Source organism: Lasioglossum baleicum, chromosome 18, assembly GCF_051020765.1.
Source record: "Lasioglossum baleicum chromosome 18, iyLasBale1, whole genome shotgun sequence".
In the NCBI taxonomy this organism is placed as follows: domain Eukaryota; kingdom Metazoa; phylum Arthropoda; class Insecta; order Hymenoptera; family Halictidae; genus Lasioglossum; species Lasioglossum baleicum.
Genome location: NC_134946.1, coordinates 8,713,017 through 8,740,902, shown reverse-complemented (window position 1 = coordinate 8,740,902; position 27,886 = coordinate 8,713,017). Strand labels below are relative to the sequence as shown.

Here is a 27,886-nt window from a genome sequence, read left to right as displayed (position 1 = left end):
GAATGGCAAAGTCTATCTCTCTTTGCCATTGTAAAAACGGTGACTAGACAAATTCTATTCTAATCAAAATGAAGTAGAGGCGGCACGTATTGCTTTGTCTCGGGAATCTATCCGTCGCGAATCGTCTTTTTGTACGTGGTGTTCCTGTTATATATTTATATTAATTATTTATTTGAATAATTCCTAGATGGCGCCATCCACCCTATCAAAATTTCCTAATCATTGACAGACTTGCAGTAGTCGTCGATAGATGGCGCCTAAATTAGAATGCGAGATCGCGAACCTGCGCGAACCTCCGAACACGCCATTTTGAAGTGCACTGTCATCATCGCACGGTACAACAAAAATTAACTGCCTATTGAGATTTAATCAGGTTTAATGCGTGTAGTGGAATATCCAACCATGCCTGGAGCAGCACTTTTTGGAAGCAATGCATCCCGCAGCAATTTAAAAAACCTAGTCGAATTCAAAGCTGGGAAAATGACTATGAAGGGGAAGATGGTTTATCCAGACACACGAAAGGGACAGATTTACGTTTATCAATCTAATGATTCGTTGATGCATTTCTGTTGGAAAGATCGTACTACAGGCTTTGTTGAAGATGTAAGAATATATCACATTTATTTTTAATTTAATTCAGACTTTTTGGTCGTACAAAAATTGTCATTCCTTCACTTGATGGACACGTTTTCAAGTTTATAATTTTGATCACGAACAGAACTTTTAATCGTATAAAATTGTGTCGTTCGTTAACTTTATGTATATTTTTCCAAATTTATAGGTTTTCATATTTATTTGTACTACAATCAACATTTTTCATTGTACAAAATTATATCGTACGCTGACTCTATACTTTTTCAAGTCTGTAATTTTTAATGTAGTATTTATTCTGTTTATATAGGACCTAATTATTTTCCCTGACGATTGTGAGTTTAAACATGTTCCCCAATGTAAAACTGGAAGAGTATATGTTTTAAGGTTCAAAGCATCCGGCAAAAAGTTCTTCGTTTGGCTGCAGGTAAGATTTGATTAATGTTTTCATGTCATTTAAATTCTGTGGTAATTTAGCATAAATGGAAAGTCTACGACTGATCCCTATGGACAGATGTGGCATTTAATGTGTTAATAAGACCTTGAAAAAAGCCTGTTCACATCTGTTTAATTTTATTTAATATATTTGTTAATTATTGCTCTACCTTGCAGAGTCTGAAAACAGACAAAGATGAGGAATACTGCAGAAAGATCAACGAAGTCCTGAACGACTTACCAACCCCAGACACCCAAAGAAGTGGCAATCCGAATGCAGAAGGCGATCTCCAAAATTTATTAAACAACATGTCGCAGCAGCAGTTAATTCAATTGTTTGGCGGAGTAGGTCAAATAGGCGGAATAAGCAATTTATTGGGGACTATGACCAGACCGCAGGTTGCTCAGAGCGCTAGAGCTTCTACGACGACTGCATCTAGTGATAGTACAAGGAATACAACTTCAAGAACTGCATCACAAATGATTTCTTCTCCATCGTCAACTAATGACACGTCCAAGCCAAATGGTACATAATTTGTTTTAGGTTTAAGTCCAAGAATAAGGTGAGTTGATTTATATGAATTTTTTCTAGGTGACAGTAAACCTGCAACCAAAACACCTGCTCCTTCAACACCAGGGACTACTACTAGTAGCAACAACAAAATACAGCTTAGCGATCTTCAGAACTTCTTGTCCGATATTCCACCTGTTCCACCAGTTCCGCCAGTTGGAGCAGAAATTCTTGTTCAGGTAATATCCTTTAATTTTTGAATTATTTGTGTTTAGTATATGTTGTTTCTAGATATTAGATACTAGTGGTTTTGTGTTTGCTAGTAAATTCAATTCGCACATTCGTTTTGTGGTTATTGACTTACGTCGCTATTTATGTTTATGTTGATCATACGTATAAATATTTTTTGGCTATAGAGCCAAATATACTTTCGATTCTATTTATTCTCATTAGCAACAATGAACTCTCAGGCCAATGGACTAATGAAAGTAATTATGTGTATACTTACTACGACACAATGAAGTGCATCATATTATTCTAATTATTTAGTATTAGAGTAATTTATATATAAAATTTTTTACATTAAAAATAATTTCAATTTGGTTTTAAAATTAGCTATCCTTGTAAAGTCCTAAATATATTTGAAGAATTTAACAATTATTTTTCAAACATTTCGTTGTTTCTAGGTTTGCTTAAACATATATTATCTTATTTAATGATATAGTTTTCTGTAACAATCTAGTAATTTTTTTCATGCAGTATACTACTTTCTAGAGTTGTTATCATTATCAAGATTAGAATGTGCCCTTGATAAAATACATGGAATAACGCTGCTTAATCTTTTCGAGTATTGTGACAGTCTTGAAATCTTTGCAAACAGGTATATAGATACAGTTATTGCTCATCTTTCTGATTATTAAGTATAGCAAAGCAAAGTGTAACACTAATAAATATTTCATATAGTACTGTTTTAACGTTCTCATGAATATTTATAATTTATTTTTCTATAGTAAGTATTTAAAATGACATTCAGTGATAAATCTTTTAGTTTCTATTCGAAGAACATTCGTAACTCGTAACATTCTGTGAATTTGTTTTATGTCCCAGAGAGCCTATGGTACAATCTCTATAACTAAAAGTACACAGTGTAGACTGTGAAGAAATATAATGTCGTAAAACCAATGGACAGAGGCATGGTTTTATCATTGTTTAACATATTTTTCCACATTAACTTTTCCTGGCTGTCGGAGACTCTAGCTCTGCTGGGCAGTTGGGGAAGTTCCTCTGGGATTGTCTGTTGTTTTCGGCCAGCTACAGCACAGCTTATTGTCCGGCAGAGGGGCGTAGCAACCGAGTTGACCAATGCCATCCGTGCGGCGATCTCTGCCTCTGAAAACCTGGAGCGTGACATGAGCCCGCACTTACCGCCAGGGGACCAACTGTGTACCACGCTATTGTCTCCCCAGTTCTCCCAGGCGCTATCAATGTTCTGGTCTGCTTTGCAGTCAGGCCAGGCGGGACCTGTCATCCAGCAATTCGGCTTGGGACCAGATGCTGTCAATGCTGCGGCCAGTGGCAATATCGAAGAGTTCGTCAGTGCTCTTGAAACCGAAGCAAAGACTGGCCAAGAGCAAACACAGCAAGGACAGGAGGACACTAGTGCTAAACAAGCCTCACCAACAGCTAGTTCTGATAAGAAAGATGATGATGAAGGAATGGCATTAGATTAAGAAATTTAATGAGTCTGATTTCCATCTATATTTTCATTTAGAAGGTATGGACAATGTATTACATTATAATCCACTATGTATAATAAATATTTCTTCGAAAAATAGTATATTTCATTGATATTTTACGCATAATTTTATATTGTCCTATAATTGTGTGCAATAAAGAAGGTTAACCTTTAGTTGCGGGTGCACAAAATACACTGTTGCTGCTGGTTGACGCACTGAGAAGACTCTGTAAAGGGTACATCCAAGACTCTACAACGGTAATGTTCTGACGTTCTATCAGTGTGGTTAAATTTAACATTTTGAATAAGAGTGTAGTCGATTCATATTATTTATAGTAAATATGTATATATGAGATAATATAAAAACAATAAAAGTTAATAATAATAGTTCAATGATTAAGGAATTAGTGAGAAGTATTTTTGTGCCATATCGTACCATTAAAATGAAAAATACAACAAAATCTATGAATACATATTTTTAATATTGTAAACGATATGGTTGAAACAAAAATTCTTTTTCATTACCTCGAAATTTTCTGTGCGAAATAAAAGGCTGATGCATAATTAAATTTTTTTCTGTTACTAGTCCATCGAATGAAGGGCAAAATATTTTCGAAATTGAAATTTCGATTTTCCTTTTCTCTCCTTCAAATGAAAGTATCTCTCTTGTGTAAAATTGAAGCATTTATATTTTCAAAAAGGATATATATTTCTGAGAAAATGTACAGATAGTTCTATTTTTCAATCAGGAATGTATTGGCTTTTGTATATATGTAACTGTGAAAATCTTAATCAAATCAAAATTTCATTCATTCCCGTTCTATACATATATACGCCTTTGTTTGTAAACAAGTTCCCCATAATATTTACTAGCTACAATCCTGACCCTGCGCGCATGCGCACTGTTCAACGAATCGAACAAGTAGGGGGGAGGGGGCATCTTTTCGCGGATGCCGATCACTGGTTTAGTAAATGTTAAAGATTGCCCGGTGAATTTAGTCGAACACTCATCGTATCCCTCGTATATTAAACGCGAAAGTGTGGTGGAAAAATTTTCCAACAGAATCCACTACTTGCAACAATCAGTGTCATCATCAAATAAACGCGGGTATCCAGACAATAATATTGTTGTGATTGCTGTTGTGAAGGGGTTTGTGTCGTCGATTTCTCTGATATTTTCATCAATATTTCGCCGCATCATTTACAATACTGCAATATTACTAAAACTTCCGCTGTAAAAAATATTTTCGAATAATTTGATTTCTATATATTTGGTATTTCTTTACTTCTACGTGATATTGAAAGAATGACGCAGTAAAAGTGAACACAAACGTTTGGAGTTAGGCTTCTTGTTCTGGCTTAATTGTTTTCATTCACGTTTTACCATATTCGCAAGAAAATATTTCATATTCCATACAACTATTAAAATACTGAAAAAAATGGATTTCATAGATGCGTTTATGAATAGTATTTTAATCGCATTTATAATGAACTATCAAATGTAACAATTTTGAACAGTTGTTTATGAAACTAAATTATTGTTTTTATATTATTTTATCAATCAGAAGCTGCTATAAACTGTTTTAAATCACTCTGTTATTATATATTACTGATAAAATCTTTATTTGTTATTGTATAAATCGGAAAATTTATGTTGTTTGTGTCCATATGGATTGAAAGACGAACAATTTCAGTCACGTACCACAACAATACAAGAAAGAAAAACGTAAGAGTGATAAAACAGAATTTATGTATATACATATTTACATGCTTGCTTGGGTAGACAAAAGTGTAAACATTCGAGATTGTTTATACTTTGATTTGTAAATCAATATTTATATTGTAGTCGATTAGAATAAATGTATAGAATAAAGAATTTGATTGATAAATAGCAATTTTTCATGATCTGATAGTCTTTATGGCGATATGTCGCATCAAATTGTGTGACATAACCTATAAAGCGACTCGCTTGGAATCCATTTTAAGTGTCAGTTGAATAAATTACAAAACAAACATACAGTACTCCTCGAATATCGCGGTACCGATTATATGTGGATTTTTTGGTTGGAAACTTTCAACATTTATTGCAAATTAATTTATATACTTAGCATACTTGTCCAATTTTCTTTATCGTGACAAATGAGAAAAATAAAAGTTATAGCGATTCATTTTTGTTTAAACAATAAATAGTGTAAATACATGTATGATATGTACATAAAAATGTTTACATTATATATACACTAGTTTAAATATTAAACATATTTCAGATAGAATTATGTATATTTTCAAATGAAAAGTAAATCAAAATCTATTTTTAGCATACATTTATTAATTTCTTTTGCTATAGTTTATAAATATATGTAAAATAAATTGATTTCATTTCTCACACGCACATATACACGTATTATAAAAACTTTTCTTTATTATTTTGTATGATAAAGAAAATTGTACGGATATGCTAAATATGTAAATTGATTTGAAATGAATGTCAAAATGTTTAAAGGAATTAAATATACATATACATGTAGATACGATAAAAGAATGTAAATTTATTTCAATTTTCGGCCTCCCTAACCCCCACATTATTCGAGGAAACACTGTACTTTGTTTTTGTATGCAAACAAAAAAATTTTTATATATTCTTCTTCTATTACGCCAATTGATTAAAGAAAAACAGTGGTAATTGACTTGACTATTTTAAAAAAGGCATTCCATCATGTATATTATCTGTCCATTAAAAAATCACACACATATCAACTACATACACAAAAAAGATCATATTTCAGAACGAATATGTTTTGATGCATTTAAATTCTGCTATCATGCAGTATATTTATGCTCCATAATATTACAATATTGTTTAGTCGTAAAAAATACTGAGAATATTCTAGAAAGATAGCAAGAAATTTTGATAATTTTTAAAATATTTTAATTAATTTTTTCGTATTATGTAGATAATGTTTGCAAGAAAAAGAAGTGAATACAGTAGATTTTAAAGAGGAGAGATATTCTTTTGTTTCAAGGTCATTCTTGGTTTTTAAAGTACAGCGCTCTCTCCCAATAGTTCGCCTTCTCCTTCATCGCATTCGAACGATTCCCCCACTACCAAGCAAGCATGTTCGCGTGCAAATGATCAACAAAAGCAACTCTTGTAATTGTAGTTCGTTCAATACATACCAAAAATTATACAGTCTGTCATAGTAATATGATACGTATTGGGACACATAAAGACAATAACTTTTTTTAGAAGTTAGAACAATTAGTTTAGTATGTGATGTGATAAAGAACATGACTTTGGTGAAATTTTCAGAATATATACAGGGTGTCCCACATAACAGTTTTCACGATTTTTCAAGTACTTGCGATAATCTTACAAAAAAATATTTTAAACAAAAGTTGATCAGTCTTCGATTGGTTATACATTGCAATAAGAAAAAGCTCGAAATTTTTCTTTTCTTTTAGTATTGTTTATACATATATTGTACATAGAATGAGGTATTTTTTATTACATCAATCGATGCAGCTGGACATTTGTTATAAAAAAGTACTAACCTATGTATGTCGAAAAGTTAGTAGTTTAGGAGATATTTCAATTTAAATAACTCTAAAACACCATTACTGTCGTACTAGCGTTTACTTACTTGTGTAACGTCTTAGTACGACAGTATAATGGTGTTTTGGAGCCTAAAAATACTAACAATACTAAAAGAAAAAAGAAAAATTTCGAACTTCTTTTCATTGCAATGTATAGTCAATCGAAGACTGATCAACTTTTGTTTAAAATATTTTTTGTCAGATTATTGCAAGTACTTGAAAAATCGTAGTTAATTTAAAAATCGTAAATAATTTATTTAAATCTACAAAACGTATTTGTGAAATTTTCAAAATATGGGTCCATATGAAAAAAGTTGTAAAAAACAACTTTTGGTATTTTCTTGAAATTCCTTCTTCACGTCATATTCTTACAACTAATCGTTCTAACTTCTCAAAAGAAAAAAATCAAAGTTATATGGTCCAATATAAAAAAAAGCTCTTGTCTTTCTAAAAATGTCCCAATATTACTGTGACAACTAAATGAACTCAACGAAATGACCACATTTGTGCTCAAGGAAGCCTCGCAAATCATTCATTGTGTGGAAAATATTCCCCTACAGCTCTGCACCCCAAACTATTGGGAGATATGCTAAATTTTTTTGTAACCATAGTAATTGTTTTTACTAATTACATTATCCACAAAGTGACCTTGAATTAAAATCGTTATAATGTCGTGTGTTACCTCTCAATGGTATTGTTTAGAAACATAAACCCTTTCACAAGTGAATTATTTATATAATAAAGATTATTAATGATGAATATTATTCTCAATACAACTTTTTATCCACTTTAGATCTCTCTAAAGAAACGAAATTATAATAAATAAAAAGAGATATGAACTCTCCAAACTTTATTGCTGATATGGATAAACACAACTACTGACGGGTATAAAAGATTCACTATAGAAAATGTACATTCCCATTTAAAGTGGTAGATAAAAAAACTACTTACGTGAAAAGGTAGCATCGTGGTGAAGTTCTCGTGCTAAAAACTTAGAGAATAAGATCAGAACAATGTTTGTGTGAAAATAAGTACAGTGCAGTTATTGATTTCTCGTAATCTATCTTAGTGGCTACAAAAAAAAAGGTGAGTTTGTTTAATAATTACTATGTTATGTTTACAGAAAACTGAACGAGTTTATATGGAGACATTTTTCAACAACAGAGAGAATTGCATGTAATCAATCATAGTTGTGTGGAATTATAATTGAATTACTTCATGAATTATAATTATAATGTATTAAAATTAGAATGCAGTTGGTAATTGCTATTTGAAGTGCAATTACAAAGTGCAATATTAATAATCAAATCAAAATGATGAGTTACACTGTAATTCACAATTACACTCATGAATATATTAACAATTCAATCAACTGAAAATTTTCAATTATATAATAGAATTGCGACACGACTGAATTACAATTTAAATAAATTACCTAATTAACTTACAATGCAGTTCAATTAACACAACAGTAACATAACAATCAACAACATTAAAAGTGACGAATCGTTATTTAATTTTGTAAAGACAATATATCACACATTATCACAACTTTTCAGTTCATTATTTATTCATTATTAATTTTTTAAATATAATTTTGATTACATCAAAGATATAAATTGTGTAATGCTTATGCGCATTGTGTAAGTATAATCAATCGCATAGAGTCCAATTACGATTAGTCTGCAATGTAAAGGCCAATTTGTACGATTTCATATTCATGGTATAAATAATTTTGGTATGTACAGTTCTAATATCTTGATGTTCAAAATAGTGCAATGAAGTGCTTTAGGCACTTGAAGCTATTCTTATGAGGTGTTCGCATAGATATTCTTCCATTGAAGTTATTAAGACATGCAGACAAATCTATCATATTATCTATATATGTGTAAACATAATTTATTAAATATAAATAATGATTGATGCATATGAATGAAAGATACATTTCCGAAAAGGCAATTTACACCTATTCCACAGGTGTTAATGTAATAAATCTCGAAAGAATGAACGTGACTAAAAATGTGCCTGCTACGAAACAGGCAACAAAAATATACCACGTTTCCTCGTCAAAGATATCTGTAAATGCTGGAACGTGATTATATAGAGTGTCGATAAGTTTCATATTGTAATTTTTATTGCTGGCAGTATAGCTAGCCATTTTATAGGCAGGTTTTTTTTGTTCTAGCGGATTAAATCAAAGAAAAGTAATCGAACAATGAAATTTTATTGTGAGAGAAAAAAAAGTCAATACTTCAGTCTAAAACAAAAATAATTTTAAATGCTCGTCAATTTTCTTTCTTCCTCTTATTGTGTACTTAGGACATGCTTCTCCAATGACTGTATCATTTCTAAGTCTCTTATACAAATTGACAAATGTAGGTTCAACTTTTCTTTGGTATTCTATGAATAAAGAGGAAAGAAGAAAGCTGGATTCAAGTTTTAAATGAACGATATTTTATTCTATAAACTATATTTATATTCAATTAAATTGTTAGCTTGCCAATTAACTTATCAGTTATTCGATTGCCAATAAACTTATAAAAATACTCCTCTATGTTTGGATTCTCGTTTAATTTTAATTCTTTTCTTTCGCTTCTTCTTTTTCTCCTCGACGTCAGCTGTGTTTTCACTTCCAGTTTCAGGTTCACGTGTTGATAATGGTGTGATGTGTTTGTTGTAAAGTTCCAAAATATTCAGAGACGTCAAGTTTGCACTTTTGACTACCACATTATCACCTGATACTGGAAGATAGAAACGCAAGAATATGTACATTTTTTAAAAAGAAAATCCATCTGTAGAAATTTTGAACGATCTTACTTCACACAAAATAATCATTTTCTTTATTTTTCTTTTATCGAAATTTTCGTAAAATCACTTTTTGCGTGTAAGAATATTTAAGAAATAATTATTCATATAAAGAAGAGAGTGTAATACTTACATAACTTGAATGTAACTACAGGGTCGGACAAATCTGAAACTATTTCTGGTTTCACAAGGCAACGTGGGTTTGTTGCAATGATCTTCGGAGTTGTAATGTGAAAGAAAAAGTCTCTGCAAACATAATTCAGAACATATAATACATCTAATTTATTACACACCATTAATTTTTATGAAAAACACGTTTATCGCATATTAACAATTTAATAATTTGTCTTTATTTGCTCCTTTTATTGTTTCAGACAAAATGGCGCAAATGGCGCAAATGGAGCAACAACTACCACTTCAGATGCCAGATTTGAGTACTCTGCGCATCAGTACAGCTGTGTCCATGCTAGGCAAAGCTTATGGTACTGGACAATGCAGAGGTAAGTTTGATTTACAAACTGGTTAGAGATTACTAAATTCTTGGAATAAATATATTCTTGCAGAAGAATAGAAGCAAAGTGCAATCATTTAATTTATAATTAAATTGATAAAATAATATATAGAGAATATATCAGATCTATGCAACAATAGTTTAGAAAATAATAAAGGAGGTTTTATTAACGAGCTGAGTTAGTACACGCAGATACAGTACAATTAAAGGGACTGTGTTATACTCAGTGTTCCGAAATAACAACTATAAAGATTTTGCTTGAGTTCTAAACCAATTTTTAAATCCAACTTAGTAAAACATTCAACATTAAGTTGATTTGTATGCTACAACTACAGATGTATTTGTAAGCATATACTGATATCTGAATTCTCGACTATTAGAATACGGTTTACATGTAAATACTATATAGTTTACTAATCAGCAAAGATTTAGCCTAACGCTAACTATGCGACTGATCTGTTATTAAAACACCCCTAATTAGTTTTGATATCTTTAGATAACTGTATATAGACCAATAACTTATTTAAATATGTTTTTCATAGAAGTTTGAACTTCTCTATTAGGAACTTATAAAAAAAATCTAATCGAAATTTTGTAGATTAACGTTAATAATATGAAAAGTGGACTATACCTGATTGCGCGAATATCACGATATAACGTAAATATAACGATTTTTTTTTGTTATTACCAGACTATGATCGAATAATTATACTTTCCGTGAATTGTCCTAATTTCTCTGGTTTAATTTTCTAATGGTTAATTATGTGTCCCATACAAACACAGTGTGACACATAGAGGGAGATAAAGCCGTGTAAAGGGCTCCACCCATGAACAATGTTGGTTCAAACGATTGAAAAGCTTCTAAAAATATGAACGTGCACGTCGTCTGCTGGCTACTACAACTTACATACTGCGCATGCGCGCGGTATTGACGTCATCAAATAGGAACCAAACCTCTCTCGAAAAGCAATTATTATTTCAAAACAAAATCTCGAAAGTAACCACCACTTACATTTATAGAAACAATATATTTTCCTAACTCAACTTACGATATATCATTTCGTAAATTTTCTCTAAAGTAAAATACAATTTTAAAACCGTTCTTTACACATAATAGATCGTGAATTACGTAACGTTGATTAGAAAATCGAAATGTAAATTTAATTTGTCTATATCCGGCAGACATTGTTTAGATAAATAACATTCGGATGAACTAACCTCGTTTGCACAGCATTAGGATTGAAGGCATCGAATTTTATGCTGATCGATTTTACCGGTTTTAAAGTAAGAGTCCTTAAATGTTTTGCAATTGCACTTATGACTCCTCTCGACTTTGAACGGCTTCCATTAAAAGGCAGCGACATTTCGGAAATCTTGCACGCAATCGCGTGTCATGCAGAGAACATTCTCGCAGAGACGAAGCTAGTGAAATTGTTTCCACTGTACATGCGCACGCAAGTGGGTCTCTGAACGTTGCTAAGAAACTCTATATTTCAATGCGCACGCGTATGAGTCTGTGTTTATTTTTCGAATCGCCAGTGCTATCTTACGAGAATATACTTATGTATTTTATTCACAATACTAATAATACAAAATCGATGTAGAAGTTGTTTTAAATATGCCTATATAAGCGTTCAGCTGCACTAAATTGTGTCTTTATCATAGAATGTACTGTGGTTCAAATGCTCCGCGCTAATCGTTTCTAATAGTCGACAAAAGTTTCACGTCTTGCCATCAAATTATAGAAAAATTATGATTTTGAAACAATTAAATGTACGGCACGAATATCTATTGTTGTTAATGTAGATGTTAACGGATATAGTTTTGTATATTTTAAAATATGTCTTTTGAAAATTAAAAAATTGTAATGCATAACCCGATAATGCACCACAGCGCCAAATATCTCTAGCGTCAGTTTTATTTCTCGCGCGCTGATTGGTCGAGCGAAGACCAATTGGAGCCGAGTTGGTAGCAGCCATTGCAGAAGATAGTCTCGTTTGCAGTGTGTCGTGTGGTCAGTGGGTTTTGTGTTAAATTTTTTACTTATTTATTAGTGGTTATCTGGTATTTTTCATCGTCAACAGTAAAAATGCATCCTGTAGGACGGCGTGAGTATTGCAATTAACTAATTTTCTCTCGTAATACCTACATATATCTCATAATACATTCTCATGCACTTGTCTAAGCCAGAAAAAGTGTCTGAGGCACTTCTGGCCCTTTGTTCCTATTTGATTACTATAGAGTATAGAGCAATGAAAATTTAACACATTTAATCAATCGAAAATGATAAAATTGAAAAGAAATTTTCAGAAGGTTTCGAACAATTCTCGATTAGTAGGCTCACTGTTTCGTCACGTTCCATCCGTCAGAACATGGATAACGTGTGATTTAAAATTAACCAGATATTAGAAAATTAAAGTCGACTCTAACGTCGAAATATTATCAAAAGCAGCTGTTATCAATTTATTTTTATATATTTTCAGGGTCGCTAAAAGATTATACCTCGATTATTTGCTGTAGGGTTAAAGCTTCAATACCACTGTAAATTAGATTTTTTTAGGCGTAACAAATTCCATATTATTTTTCCTTCTACATCGGTGGTTTTTTCAATACTTATCACTTTTTCCTTAGTTCGTATTTGTTTGGAAAACTATAAATTGATCGAACTGTTCGAATATTAACAAGTAATTTTTGTTGTTGTTCAAGCAATTTAATTCTTCTTGTGTTATTTCAATAATATTCAATTTATTCGAATCTTTAACTTCCTTTCAATACAGTTATTTATTGAGAGAATATCGTCTAAAGTGTTTAAGTTTCTGAAAATAATTCGAATTATTTCAATTTTAGTTTTTAGAACAAAATTTGATTCTATATAGTTCTATAAAATGAGCCACAGCTTCTCAACTACAAACATAAACAAGAAAAATGGTACAAATGTACATTCTGAAACTTTGTTAAACATTTGTAATCATTCCAATCATATAGCTGTATGTCTACCCAAAAATATAACTTTCTCCAAAACATTCATAACCTGAAAATTAATATACATTTTTTTTTAATTATAAAACTTAATTATATCTCAAATAAAAATACAATACTGCAGAATTATTACATTTCTTTTTCGTTTATTCTTAGCTGCTGTGCTCGATGATCAATTAATATGTAAGACTTCAAAGATTGAACTCAAACAGTTTATTAAACATAGTTTTGATTCAGTTGTGCAGAATTTTGATTTCGTTGTGTTTGCAGCTCCCCAACCTGGATCTTCAGCAAGTACTTCAGTTGGAGGAGGGCCAGAAGCCACTGGGAACAATGTTGCGGCTTCCAGCTCCCTGGGACTTGTTCCCATACAGCAGACACACACACCTCCGCAACCTCCTGAACTGCCAAGTATGTATTTCATTATTTGGAAAAGCTTCTACAAAACTGGCACGATTGGTGTATCAGATTGTCGATGCCAGTTGTCTTTATTTTAAATCAAGAAAAATGCTACAACTTGTAGTTGTGTGGCCTATCCTGTGCATATAATTAGAACAATTAATTTTACAGTGTTTTCATGTCCTCGGAGACCAGATATAGGACGTGAAGGCAGAACAATCAATTTAAGGGCCAATCACTTCCAAATTACTATGCCACGTGGTTATGTACATCATTATGATATTAATATTCAACCTGATAAATGTCCTCGTAAAGTTAATAGAGAAATTATAGAAACAATGGTTCATGCGAATAGTAAACTGTTCGGAACTCTCAAGCCTGTGTTTGATGGGAGAAATAATTTATATACGAGAGACCCCATACTTATTGGTAATGACAAAGTAGAATTAGAGGTAATTATAGCCCTTAAAGAAATTAATACACCGATGTTATTATTATCTTTTTTCTTTCTTACTAATTATTGTTTTTATAGGTTACACTACCTGGTGAGGGTAAAGACAGAGTTTTCAAAGTGTTTATAAAATGGCTGGCTCAAGTCTCGCTGTTCGCTTTAGAAGAGGCTTTAGAAGGGCGTACAAGACAGATTCCATATGACGCTATACTTGCTTTAGATGTTGTAATGAGGCATTTACCATCTATGACGTATACTCCAGTAGGTAGATCATTTTTCAGTACGCCAGATGGGTATTATCATCCGTTGGGAGGAGGCAGAGAGGTCTGGTTCGGTTTCCATCAGTCTGTTCGACCATCGCAATGGAAAATGATGCTGAACATTGATGGTACGTTACATATTAAGAAAGTAATGGAGAATTTATTTGTTGAAAATATTATGAGGTGTACCTAATTAAAATTATGTGTGTACTTGGTATTATTTTATTACCTAAATTACTCATCGCACGTATTTTTTGATTGCAGTATCCGCAACTGCATTCTACAAAGCACAACCAGTCATAGAGTTCATGTGTGAAGTGCTAGATATTCGAGACATAAATGAACAAAAGAAGCCCCTCACAGATTCCCAGCGAGTGAAGTTCACAAAGGAGATCAAGGGTCTCAAAATCGAGATTACACATTGTGGCTCGATGAGAAGGAAGTATAGAGTGTGCAACGTCACTCGCAAACCTGCCCAAATGCAGTCGTAAGTATATATTCATAAAGATGATCGAACTGTTGCTCGGAATACATTTTAATGTTTTGAAAATTTCAGATTCCCTCTACAATTGGAAAATGGGCAGACAGTCGAGTGCACTGTTGCAAAGTACTTCTTAGACAAGTATAAAATAAAGCTACGCTATCCTCATCTCCCTTGCCTACAAGTTGGACAAGAACACAAGCATACGTACCTGCCACTTGAGGTTCGTTCAGTATATTGTTAATGATATGTGTTGCTTATGCGGGATATGACACGTGTGTGGTAATGTTGAGAAATGCATTTTTTTAGGTCTGTAACATTGTTGCCGGACAACGTTGCATCAAGAAACTGACCGACATGCAGACGTCCACTATGATTAAAGCGACAGCCCGCTCTGCCCCTGATCGCGAACGAGAAATAAATAATTTGGTGAAAAGGGCCGACTTCAATAACGATTCATACGTACAAGAATTCGGTCTGGCGATATCGAACAGTATGGTGGAAGTCAGAGGACGCATTTTAGCCCCGCCCAAGCTACAGTATGGAGGGCGCGTAAGTTCCCTCAGTGGACAGGTGAGAGACTTCCAACTGAATCAGTCAGGTCTAGCCAAATCCCACATTTCCAGAGGCTCTTGTATTATTTTTGGAAGGGATATGTTTCTTTTCAATACTCCACCATACATCATCACTCACTAGTTGGTCTATGTAACTTCAATCAATCTCTATTCTCTTTGCATTTGTCTCATTAGATCTAGTAGTCTTTTAAAGAAATGATGCTGTAGAAAATTCTCAGTGACTTCGTTCGACTGATCCAGGAGGAAACCTACTTTGGAAAGGCTGTACTTGATCCTTGAAAATATCGAGAAATATCAATTTATTGATTATACTCTACAGCTTCCATTTATTGCAACAATCTCTTTGAAAAACGTATATACTCGTTCAATAGATATTCGAATTGAATTGTATAGAGACGTGTAGTAGAAATTAATCGGTTCAAACTTTTGCATCGTGAAGTTGCGGAAATAATATGAAAAATTGTTTACTAATTATCAGAAAATTTGAAGCGTTTCTTTAGACGTCAAGACTAGAAATCTAAATGCAACGAATGGACATGTAATGGTTCGTTCTGGAGATTAATATCTGGAGCTTTCACAGAAGTCTGCAAGATACTATGATTGAGTGGATAAGTATACAGAAGCCATGAAATATCTTTAGGAGGAGTCGAAGTATGATTCGTGTCTTTTACCATGTTTGGTTTTTGCATTTCTTTTAATTTTTACTGTTAGAAAACGGAAATTTTTAAAAATATATATGACAACATGAGAACGCTGCAATCTTTCCCAAAACAATAATACATTTGGCCTTAACTTTTTTCTATTTGAAATGCATTCGAAGAAATCAGTAAAGTAAAAAAGTTACCGAATGAATGTATGGGTTCTAGACCTGGTTGATTTTGATATTTGGGCTGTTAATGTAATGACCGTTTCACTTACTTTCCTCGAGTTATCAACAAATCAAACAGTATATGACTTGAGAGTAGAAATTTAGAGAAAGAGTTACGATTTTCGTTAACCCTCGGTCGGTACAATATAATTTTGTTTGAATACGTCCTGAATAAACTTACACAGGCTACGCAGGTCTATATAAGTTCCCAATTTATCCCCGAAACAAAACAAAACCGAAGGAAATAGGAACAGGGCAGAACTTCCGAAAACGTCCATGCTCTGAATTGGATTAAATTTTGGAAATAGGTTCTTTTTCGACTAAAATGATGTTTGCGAAAAGGATTTTTAACGATTTGAATACTTTTTCATCTTTTTTATCTAACCGACATAATTTAGTATAATAGTTAAATTTTTTAAAACAAATAATCACCGTGCTTAGGTCCGCATAGAAAGCCGTATATTGTTACAGGGGAGGGCGGCAGCCTCCTCAAACCCCCTCCCCGCCATCTGAACTAACTCAAACATACTCCGATTTCTCTTTCTTGATATTCGAATTACAAAAATGACAGAACCATAATAAAAGTAACGTCCCTCAGGCAACAGAAATTACAATGACCGAAGTTACAGGCTTGGGTTAGGTTTTTCTCGAGAGATTTTATTCATCTGCAGAATATACACATTTGATGTCTTCCATTAACTGCAAAAATGGAACTGCTCCATTTTCTTTCACCTCGTCAGGCCATATAAAAACTCACACATGTGGTCAATATGGGCATCTTCCCTAATCAGCGTGTTTTACAACTTTACAGTCTAAAAAGCGTCTTTTAAAAAGCTTCCCTATTATATATTACAGAATATAATACACAGTATAAACAATTATTTCATGACGCCAAAAATACTTCTGGCAAGCACCACTTTAGTCAAAGAAGAACCTATTTCAAAATTTCATACAATTCGGGGCATGAGCATTTCCGGAAGTTTAGCCAAATATTATTTGATAATCATTCGATCCAAGCTTTACAAGGACTTACAGCAGGCTACATAGGGTCAAATATGTTTCCGTTCTGTCGCCGAAATCAAATAAAACTGGCGCGATTCGGAACAGTATGGAAAATAAATTCAATTTTCAATTTACTGTGATCTTTCGATAATGTATTTCAGATACGTGCATTTAATATTAGGTCAAAATCATTCAAATGATTAATTACAAACGTACAATGATTTGCAACTACCATTTTCCACATGATGCCCTAATTAATCATCAAACGCTTTACCTTTCGATAGTCAAATGTGTTATTGTTAAAACCAGAAATATAGTTTCACCAGTGAAACAACTCTATAACAATCTCGATTTCATATTGCGAAGCTATGAGCTCAGTGACGAGCAACAGTGTGACGTACTTGTCAGGACAAATCCAAATGGAGTCAGTATTTGCTGGCCGAGGGTCAACACAATTTGCATTACTTTCACAGTCCAATATCACCTGCTATTCCCTGATGATGCCAGTCCATTCCATGCAGCGATCGAACACATTTAATTGTCACAACTTCCGTTTGCTCTTACATGGCTTTTGCAAAGGCTGTTCAAGTTTTTAACGAATTTTTCTTCGCTTCCAAATGAGAGGAAAAGGAAGCAGCGTGGACTGCATGGATGTGCGAAACACTGGCACATCTACCTTGTTTATTTGTTCTACTCTAAACGACACTATACGCCACACAGTGACCTATATACGCATATATATATATGTTTATTTCTCTTTTCTGCTAAAGACAAAACAGCAAGCTTTGCCTATTCAAGGTGTATGGGACATGCGTGGCAAGCAATTCTTTACGGGTATCGAAATCAGAGTCTGGGCAATTGCTTGCTTCGCACCGCAGAGAACCGTGCGTGAAGACTCGCTGAGAATGTTCATAGCGCAGCTGCAGAGAATAAGCAACGACGCTGGCATGCCCATTGTTGGCCAGCCATGCTTTTGTAAATATGCCACTGGGCCCGATCAGGTGGAACCCATGTTCAAATACCTGAAAATGACCTTCGCATCATTGCAGCTTGTGTGTGTCATACTGCCTGGGAAAACACCTGTCTACGGTAATTAACCTTAACCTGAAATTTCAGCTTCAAGCAGGCCTTGAAACCATTCCGAAAATAATTGTTTTCAACAGTTATACAGAGGTTCTGACCAAAACAGTTATGAAGAACCTTTATTTCGAATAACTGTTACGAAGAACCAAAATTTCTGCATATCGAAATATTCCATTTTGTTTGCAGCTGAGGTAAAGAGGGTGGGAGACACGCTGTTGGGCATGGCAACGCAGTGTGTGCAGGCAAAGAATGTCAACAAGACATCGCCTCAGACACTATCCAATTTGTGTCTGAAGATCAATGTGAAACTGGGTGGTATTAATAATATTCTGGTGCCTGGAATCAGACCGAAAGTGTTTGACGAGCCTGTCATATTCTTTGGAGCTGATGTAACCCATCCTCCAGCTGGGGACAACAAGAAACCCAGCATCGCTGCTGTAGTTGCCAGCATGGATGGCCACCCATCTCGATACGCAGCCACCGTAAGGGTCCAGCAACACAGGCAAGAGATTATTCAAGAGCTCAGCTCGATGGTTAGGTGAGTAAAGCGATTTAACTCCAGTTATTGAGGTTGTCGTGGTTGTAATTGTTAGAAATGAGCGAGAATTCAAATATGCTCAAGAATCCTGAATATTTTCATGATCCCGAATAAAATTCTCGGCCCGACCCAGCCCAACATTTTTGGATTCTCACACACCTCTTGTAATTGTGGTTTGTGATTGTTCACGTGTGTTTTTGTTTTGCAGGGAGCTTCTTATTAGGTTTTACAAGAGCACCGGAGGGTATAAACCCCATAGAATAATTCTATATCGGGATGGTGTTTCGGAGGGACAGTTTCTGCATGTGCTGCAGCACGAATTAACTGCCATTCGCGAAGCTTGTATGAAGCTCGAGGATGATTATAAGCCTGGGGTCACGTTTATCGTAGTACAAAAGAGACACCACACTCGCCTTTTCTGTGCAGAGAAGAGGGAGCAGAGTGGCAGGAGTGGTAACATTCCTGCGGGGACAACAGTTGATATTTGTATCACTCATCCGACTGAGTTCGACTTTTATTTGTGTAGTCATCAGGGCATTCAGGTAAACTTTTCATGCATTATTAATTTTATGGAAAGAATATTTGAAGTTTAAAATGTGATAATTTTTTTTTTATTAAACCGTAAAGGCTACGTGAATGATTATTGCCTGTGATGTGCGATCAAGTAAACCTTTATAAATAATATTTGACTTCTTTTTTTTATAGGGAACCTCACGGCCGTCACACTACCATGTTCTCTGGGACGACAACCACTTCGAAAGTGATGAATTACAATCTCTTACGTATCAATTGTGTCATACGTATGTTAGGTGTACGAGGTCTGTCAGTATACCTGCGCCAGCATATTATGCTCATCTTGTAGCATTCCGAGCCAGATATCATTTGGTAGAAAAGGAACACGACAGGTAAGTGCAATATTTCGCTCTCAGATAAGACAAAATTTATTTTTATTTATAGGCAATAATTTATCAATCAGAAAAATTGTCTTTCCAGGATACAAAAACCTTCTAAATATATTCTGTGCATTTATCGGGAATAGAGAAATGATACAAATTTACAGTGTTTCAAGTTCAACGCCTTAAATATCTTACTTATAAAACTGGTTACATAGACTTTAACTCGGAAACTATTTGTTGGATTGAATTGACCTATTTTTTTTATCTTAATTTGGAATTTTGCCAAAAAGTTAATTTTGTAGTATAGTACTACAAAAATTTTAAACAAGTTCATGTAAATTACTAAGCAAACATTTTTGGTGATGGGTAACAAAAGCATACACTACAATATCAAAAAATATAAATGATCTTGAAATACGCCTTGTTCTTGACAAAAATAATTTGTTTGCTACAATACACATTCGACTTTTTGAACCTCACCATCTTTTATTCTGATGTTTCCTTTTCTATTATCAATAATAAGCGAGATATTTGCGGTAATAAAGCCAGTTAGGATATTCTGTAGATTAAATTGTTTAAACTATTTACTGTTTATGTTTTAGCGGGGAAGGTTCCCACCAATCAGGCTGCAGTGAAGATAGAACACCGGGTGCAATGGCAAGAGCTATCACAGTTCACGCGAACACGAAACGGGTCATGTACTTTGCATAATTTTCTTTCTTTCTTTTTTCGTTTTATTTTCACAAACACACATGCAAAGTATATCATAAAATAGTTTAATCGTCATATCTTGCATGTGAAAATTTCCTAGACTGCTTGAACGCTAGATGATCGCCTCACGTGACCAATTTTTACGCTAAACTGAAGTAAGGTCTGCCCATAACCCAATCGAAATAACCTTATATCAAATTTTCTTCTTCTCGTATCTCTCTCACTCTTTGGGTTCTGGTCAGACTTTCCACTTTTAATATTTTACGGAGTAAAAGAGGTGCTTTTAGTTAATCATGTTTCCCATTAGACTAAGACTTATGCAGCTCGACTGTCAAGCTTATTCGCTGGACAGGCAACTAAAGACGAAAATCAGCTGCCGTGCATATTACGCTTACTTTTCTTAAAAAAAAAGAATTTATTAGGATAACAGAAAAATAAAACGAGAATTCACAATTGTGCTTTTTAGGAATGTGCGGAGTTTCTTATTTCTTTGTGAGAAAAGAACACGTTTTTAGATTTACGATTTTCTATATATTTATCGCATCTATTGTATTTATTCTAAGGTTGTGAAAATTGGTCACGTGTCGAGCTAATTAGGGAGATTTTGAAATTGTTGTTGTCTCCACGCCAATGGCCAAAATAAGATAGGGATCTATTGTAATGAAAATTTGAAAATGTGGCAAATTGGAAGGACACAGTGTTATATATTGTCTTAAGGGTTGAACAATGTGCCACATTGGTGAACGATATTTGTGAATTTGTAACTCTTCTTCGCATAATCACGAATCATTACAGCAATGGTATAACGTCATTACTGGTGTAGAATGCCACTGATTTGTCATTGTAATGATTAACCCTCTGAAGACGAATTTCAACAAATGAGTAATAATTAAACAAAAAAGTCATCTGCGCGGGGTTAATTAATTTATATTAATTAGTACACTACGGATTTATGCATTTCTTAAAACTGAGTGAAATACAGAACAAAAGAACCATTATAATGATCTAATAGTTTTTAATATTAAAAGAAAACAATTCTCTGATCGACATTAAAATTGGACATTTTTTTATTTCGTATGAATATCCGCAGTTTATTAATTAGAGGACAAAATGGTGTACATTTTACAATTTCCATTTCACTGACAATATTTTCCGCATGTGGCACAGGAATCATTGTCATTGATGATGCAGCTTAAACTGTGGTAGCACTTAATTCATATCACACATTAATTTGAAAGCTGAGGAAAAGATGGCGACGTTATCCGCTCGGATAAGAAAATATGTCTTGAAATTAAGTTTGGATTAATCAATGCAAGGAATGATTTGAATGATACGCTGAATAGATGTAAGAATGATTCAAGACAAATTTGGAGTATGGCGGAGAGAGACCAGTTATGTTTATTATCGTATATAAATTTTAAAGACCTGAGATTTTTATTCGAACCGATTCTTTGTTCACAATCGTGCGCGGCGAGTGGGATCTATTTAAATAGAACAATAATCTTAATAAACACAATAATTGTATTAAGAGCCTTATAAACGCGACTACAACGTAGAGCCAATAGATAGGGTAATGAAGTGTATAAACATGTATTGAATGCTGTGCGCAACAAATTGTTTACTGTATGTTTGTTACGATCGTTGGTATACTGAAGTGTTACATAATTAATATTCGCTGTTCCAAGGTTTAATTAAGACTTACTTAAGAATTCGTTCACTCATGAACCAGTATTAAAGCAATTTTACGTTTTGGTAATTGCTTAACAGACGAATTTTATAGAGTTTGCTGCACTGAACATGAATTTGAAAACTATATTTTGTCAAATTAAGCTTTCGAAAAATTTGATTTCTCGTGAAGGTCAAAATTATTTTATTTAATCGAAGGAGCTATCAGAATGGTTTTTGTCAATAACGATTATGATTGTAATATTGTATATAATAATGATGAATTTGTATTCGTATTCAAATTCATATTCAGCGCTTCAAAATCTGCAAAAGTGTTAATTTATTAGACAGTGTAACAGCCCAAGAAAAAATTGATAGAATCGTGAACAATATAAATATTGTTTAAGAATTTGTAAATTACAAAATTTTAACTTGGAACAGTTGTAGTTCGTGTACCAACGATCCTAACTCTAGATTTCTAAGTACTAAAGTGTTAATATTATCTCGGAAAGTATGAAAAGGACCGTGACCATAATTAATATTTATTCTAGTTGTAAATTTAAGGCTGTAATCTAGAATATCTCTAGTTTCCGACTTGATGAGAAAAGGAGGAAGGAAAGAAAGAAAGAGGAGAAAGTAGCTAATTTGCTAAAAATAATTACATAAATCTAAATATGTAATTAGTACGTTATTACATTAGTACGTTCGCAAGATGTCTCTTGACTCGGTTCTGTTCACAAAGCGGAACCACCAAATGCAAACAGTGAAAGTGGAATATAGCGAATATTGCGATCGACGAGTGTGTCTAAAATAATTCGCATTGTTGAGAACGTGAAGAAACTGAAATCTAATTAATTAGTAATCTGAATCGTAATGAGGCCATACAGATCTATTAGGTTTTAAGCGAATCAATATACTACAGCCGCAGTATGTACGCAATTAGCGCAAGGAAATACCAAAAATTAAAGAAGAAAATATTCGCTACCAATGGAAATTAATTGATCAAATACAGTTTGATATTTCCTTACGCAGTCGATCAAAGGAATTAGCCTCCATTTGTAAATATACCTCAGTAATTTATCGACATTTTCCGGAACCATAAATTGCTTACAAAGATTTTTGTAACTTTTAAGTTAATTAACGGTTTAAGGTGGTAGATTAATTCACCAATCTTTCCAATTTCGGGGTTGACAGAAAAATCGTATTAAATTGTGTACTAGTGATTAAAGAACACACACAGACGCATAGACAAAATACTACAGGGCCTCTTAACGGACCTCACCCGAATATCTTCGAAATCGTCGATAATAACGAAAAATGTGTCGGACAAAGCTTGCGTAATTTTAGAGGTCACGTTATCTGAAATTATTTTATTGTGTTATGTGTGTTTTATTATATGTTATGGCTGGAAACCATTGGTTCAGGAGATATTTTAATTCGTATGTCAAGATATCTTCTGAACCAATGGTATTTAAGTAGTTGTAGATGATTTAGTAGCTTTTTGAAAAAAAATGGTGAATTGCATTCATTTTTTTCATAGATTGATACGTGAAGAACATGTCGAAGCCATCACGAAACAGTACTAGGCTCTGTATAGTCAAAAAACACTAATTCAAAGATGTTCCAATTTAAAAATTGCATCCTGACCCAAGAAACGGCAGAAGTTGATTTCGAACCACTGCCATTTCTCGAAACAGAACTGTAATTTTTAAAGAAAATCGCGTGCCTCGCGAAATCATCTAACTTTTGTCTAAAACATTTTTCAAATATCGCCGACGGTTCCGAAGATATTTCAGTGTGTCGTTTTAAACAGGCCACCCTGTAGACTGTTTGAAGAAATGCAAACTAATGAGACAATTTAAGGAACCATCGAGGAAACGGGTTTCACGAGATATGAATAATTAGTGTAATAAAATGAGCGGGTCTATTTACAAAACAGAAGCGTTTACTTCTTACCACGTGTCCCTGACATTTTTAAAGTATAAGGCAAATAATTTATATTTGTATATCGTATATATTATATATATATTATACATACCTGCGTATGCATATGTATATGTATGTACATATATATGTATGCATGCGCGCGTGTGTGTGTGTGCGTGCGTGCGTGCGTGTGTGGACAGACAAAAAGGAAAAATTCACTGTGTGCTGCGTGCAAAACACGAACTATACAATAATTCCACGGGATAAAGGCGGCAATGAATACATTTGTACATCTCGAAGAGCTTTTAGGTTACACTTTCTAATTAATTGTATCTGCATGTGATCGATTTACATAATTACTAAGCTGTCTTAAACGAATCTGTTGTTCGCATCGTCGTTAGTGGTTTTCAGTGACGTTTCAGTTGAATTACATCATTATTTTTTAATTGATTGCCGCAGTATTGACGGCGATGACCAAGTGCAACACTAATTTTCAGTTTTGATGAACAATAGATGATTTTTGTAGATTTTATTACATCGTCAGTTTTCGAAGTATTCAGTTTAGACGAGAGTGTCAAGTTTTTAACACAAAGTTTCATTTTATGATTTAGTTATGAAAGCTATGAGAATGATTCTACAGACTTGTCATATTATAAACATTTAAACGTGTTTTAACCATTTTTATAGCAGTCGTTCTAAAATGTAAATTTTTGTATTGCTACATTACTATAAACAGCGTTTAATCATCTTGTAAAAGAAATTCATCATTGTCTTCAGAATTATCTATAAGCAGATAACAGTAGCAAGAAACATAAAAACTTAAAAAATTATATTTTCCATCTTAATTTTAAATTACTAATAACATTGTATATAGCAGTGTTTTGTATTTTATGTGTGTTGCCAATTAAAACACTGATCGACGGAATCCATTTTACACAAGAATCTTTCGCATAGCTTCTGCAGTAAAGGTACAACAATTCTAAATGCTAAAAGTTTTTTTTTTTTAATTAAAAGAATCTACAAGGATCACCCACAGAAGGAAAAGTTACGAATTATTGGACAAATGTAATTCAATGTAGATTCGTCTGAGCACAAAATTCTTGAGCCACCACGAGAAGCATGACGGTGGGAACTTTTGAATCGTTATCAATCGCAATGAATGATGGAAAAGCGCATGTGTCTGTCGGACTGTTAAATGTCACAAGGATAGTGGTCGATTTCTGGGCAGTGTAAATATTTCTAAATCACAATTGACAATTCGTTCGAGTTAATAACGAATTAAGTTTTCGGAAGGTGAGGTCTTTCTCGAAAGACGTGTCTCCACCCTTAAAATTCTACCATTATCCGTTGCCTTTTTCTGCGTGTAAGCGAGAGAACTTGAATTGTCCTAGCATAAACTTGAACTTGATTTAAAAATCGTGCGCGAAAGTGGGAGACGTAGATATGTAAAGATGAAATGCCAGCTTTAAAGATATCAGAACTTCTCTGTTTCTCTCTCCGGAGAGAAAGGGAAACAAGATTAGTGATGGCGTTCCCAAAAATGAGTACTAATTAATCCATGCCACCACGATATGATATCGTAGTTTTATAATTGTCTAGATATATCTCTTGTTTCTAAATGTGAATGTGTCGTACCTACCAATGAATATCGCACGAATAACCATATTGAGTAAAGGTGATTACTAGTTAACGATATAGCGGTTAATCGACTATAACAAAAAAAAAAGAAACTATCACTTCACGGCTGAACCAACCGGATGTCTTTTCTACAAACGCTTCTCTGTCAATGATCTCATAGAAAGCTAGCTGAATCTTTTCCGTTACTTTGCGGTGTGTTGAGTAACACGAGCTCTCTCTCTTTCTCTTTCTCTCTCACATACACAACACAATCATTTATATTCATAGGGTCAATTATACCCTATAATGAAAGAAAGGTTTACGCAAGTTTGTCGTTTCGAAATTCTAAACCCTCAAAATATCGCTGTTTCTAGGGAATCGGTAGCATAAATCACAGTAGCTTTCCTCACTTCAAATTTACTGTCTGTGGAGGTGAATTGCGACTAGTTAGGATCTAGAATCTGGATGAAGATAGTAACATCTGGTCTAGCTCTTGTGGCTGTGGCTATTGGGTTTAAATCTGGTCGAGGTAGATCGAGGCATACATACTCTGTGATTATAAGGTTTAAATTAGATCTAGATAGCCCGAGGGAGACATATTTTGTGATTACGAGGTTCTCTGTAGCCTGGGGGACACATAGTCTACGACAACAAGGAGTAAACCTGATCTCCATAACTTGAGGGACACACACAGTATGACTGTAGGATCTAAATTTGTTTTAGGTAGCTTGAGAGACACATACCCTACGATTATGAGGTGTAGCCCGGGAAACACATCACCTATGACCACAAGTAGATCTGATCTAGATAATCTGAAGGACACGTATGGCTATAGGGTCTAAATCTGGTCTAGATATCCTCAGAGAGATATATACTTTATGACTATGCAGTCCTAGATATAATCTGAAGGACACATATCGTACGACTATAAAGTCTAAATCTGGTCTAAGCATTTTAAGGGAGAGATCCTCTATGACTAGGGAAGTGTCAACGTCCATAATGTCATCTTTCGCTTCACATTGACGTTAGATCAAAATTCGTAGTTCAAGACTTGTCCCCTCGAATCCATTCAAGATAGCTGGTGTCTTAGCAGAACTTCAAACTTGTTGCTTCTCTGGGAAGGGCCCTGGGTTAGGTTCCCATCTTCGATGTTGTCATAGGTATAATTTGTCTTCGTTAGGAATCGTCCTCGTAAATTCAATGAACCTGTCGCGTTCATCTCCACATTACCAAAAATGCCTCTCAGGTCGTCGTGACTATTTCAATTGATTCGAATGATTTCCTGTTAACCCTCGGCACTCGCGGGGCACTTCGACCCGTCTACAACGCTACCGTGGCATTGACTATATTATAGTATCAATCTCACGTCGACAATGTGCCTCTATTCGAAACTATAATTACAAATCGTTCAATAACTAACACCTCTCTCTCCAGAAAAATGTACATAATATACCAAAATATTCGCTGCGGGTCATAGCGGCCACTCGTGTGTCCGAGGGTTTAACGCAAAAGTGATGCGAATTTCTTTGGAAAACGTTCGGAACTTCTTCCGTCAAATTTCATTCGACTTGCCACACGCAACCAATGAGAAAAAGTATGATCGTGTCTTAATCGATCGAAGCACGTTTCCTGACAAAAAGGAGAGAACAAAAAAACCAATCAGACTCTCGGCGTGATCAAACGAACCGCAAGAACATGGAAATAGCATTTACTTTTGTATCAAATTCAAGCCATTTGCATCGATTCAAGCCAGTGATATATTTGTAACTTGTAAGTGTATTCGACGCGAATTACAATAGTGTAAGCCCACGAGAAGAGTGTACGTGTAAAAGAGTGTTTTCTGAGCGCATCGAAAGTATGCAGAAAAATAAAACGTCGTAAATTACGAATGAATAATTGAAAGACTGTTAAAAAGTATGACGGCGAGAGACGCGTTTGAGACGGTTTAATCACAATTCAATCGAATTTGATGTCTGTGAAAAAGATAATCGATGTCTGCGGAAAGTGCGTAAAGTTTGCCCGTTCCAAATATTTGTCATTTCACACGTTGCACGTATACTGTATTAATTTTTCTAGCTTTTTTTCTGCGAAAAGGAGAACACTATAGGGTGCTGAATTCTTTCGAAATTTCTTAGTAATCTTAGGATGTTTTCGCAACAACAATTCTGTATGCTTGAGTCGTCTCTAAGTTTCACAGATTAAAACGTTCAACTTCCATAGTTCTATTTTGTGGTCAATCGTGTACAGTACGGA

At 34.0% G+C, this 27,886-nt stretch overlaps 4 protein-coding genes across 7 annotated transcripts; 2 read left to right on the top strand and 2 right to left on the bottom strand.

Moving 5' to 3' along the window:
* Positions 1-281: 281 nt before the first annotated feature.
* On the top strand, positions 282-3,657 carry Rpn13 (regulatory particle non-ATPase 13). Of its 3 annotated transcripts, none has more exons than XM_076443143.1 (6): positions 282-603; positions 902-1,018; positions 1,204-1,552; positions 1,619-1,776; positions 2,875-3,311; positions 3,448-3,657. In XM_076443143.1, the coding sequence occupies exons 1-5, from the start codon at positions 379-381 to the stop codon at positions 3,265-3,267; spliced, it is 1,242 nt and encodes a 413-aa protein (XP_076299258.1). In that variant the 5' UTR covers positions 282-378; the 3' UTR covers positions 3,268-3,311; positions 3,448-3,657. The 3 variants fall into 3 exon arrangements, with proteins under 3 accessions (XP_076299258.1, XP_076299260.1, XP_076299261.1); XM_076443146.1 differs by having other exon boundaries at positions 284-603; positions 3,043-3,311; XM_076443145.1 differs by lacking the exon at positions 3,448-3,657 and having other exon boundaries at positions 2,875-3,369.
* Positions 3,658-4,200: 543 nt separating this feature from the next.
* Positions 4,201-20,566, top strand: Ago1 (protein argonaute-1). Of its 2 annotated transcripts, XM_076443136.1 has the most exons (16): positions 4,201-4,380; positions 7,660-7,952; positions 10,046-10,171; positions 12,267-12,290; positions 13,318-13,344; positions 13,432-13,572; positions 13,732-14,012; positions 14,093-14,399; positions 14,536-14,758; positions 14,828-14,975; positions 15,062-15,325; positions 17,968-18,286; positions 18,467-18,818; positions 19,027-19,360; positions 19,524-19,723; positions 20,317-20,566. In XM_076443136.1, the coding sequence occupies exons 3-16, from the start codon at positions 10,051-10,053 to the stop codon at positions 20,423-20,425; spliced, it is 2,850 nt and encodes a 949-aa protein (XP_076299251.1). In that variant the 5' UTR covers positions 4,201-4,380; positions 7,660-7,952; positions 10,046-10,050; the 3' UTR covers positions 20,426-20,566. The 2 variants fall into 2 exon arrangements, with proteins under 2 accessions (XP_076299251.1, XP_076299252.1); XM_076443137.1 differs by lacking the exons at positions 12,267-12,290; positions 13,318-13,344.
* On the bottom strand, positions 8,426-9,024 carry LOC143218138 (uncharacterized). The gene has a single exon (XM_076443154.1). The coding sequence runs from the start codon at positions 9,022-9,024 to the stop codon at positions 8,833-8,835; it is 192 nt and encodes a 63-aa protein (XP_076299269.1). The 3' UTR covers positions 8,426-8,832.
* On the bottom strand, positions 9,303-11,626 carry Mrpl53 (mitochondrial ribosomal protein L53). Its single transcript, XM_076443151.1, has 3 exons — positions 11,401-11,626; positions 9,805-9,917; positions 9,303-9,607 (listed from the first exon to the last, which is right to left on the bottom strand). Exons 1-3 carry the CDS (start codon positions 11,544-11,546, stop codon positions 9,402-9,404), a joined length of 465 nt encoding a protein of 154 aa, XP_076299266.1. The 5' UTR covers positions 11,547-11,626; the 3' UTR covers positions 9,303-9,401.
* Positions 20,567-27,886: the final 7,320 nt, after the last annotated feature.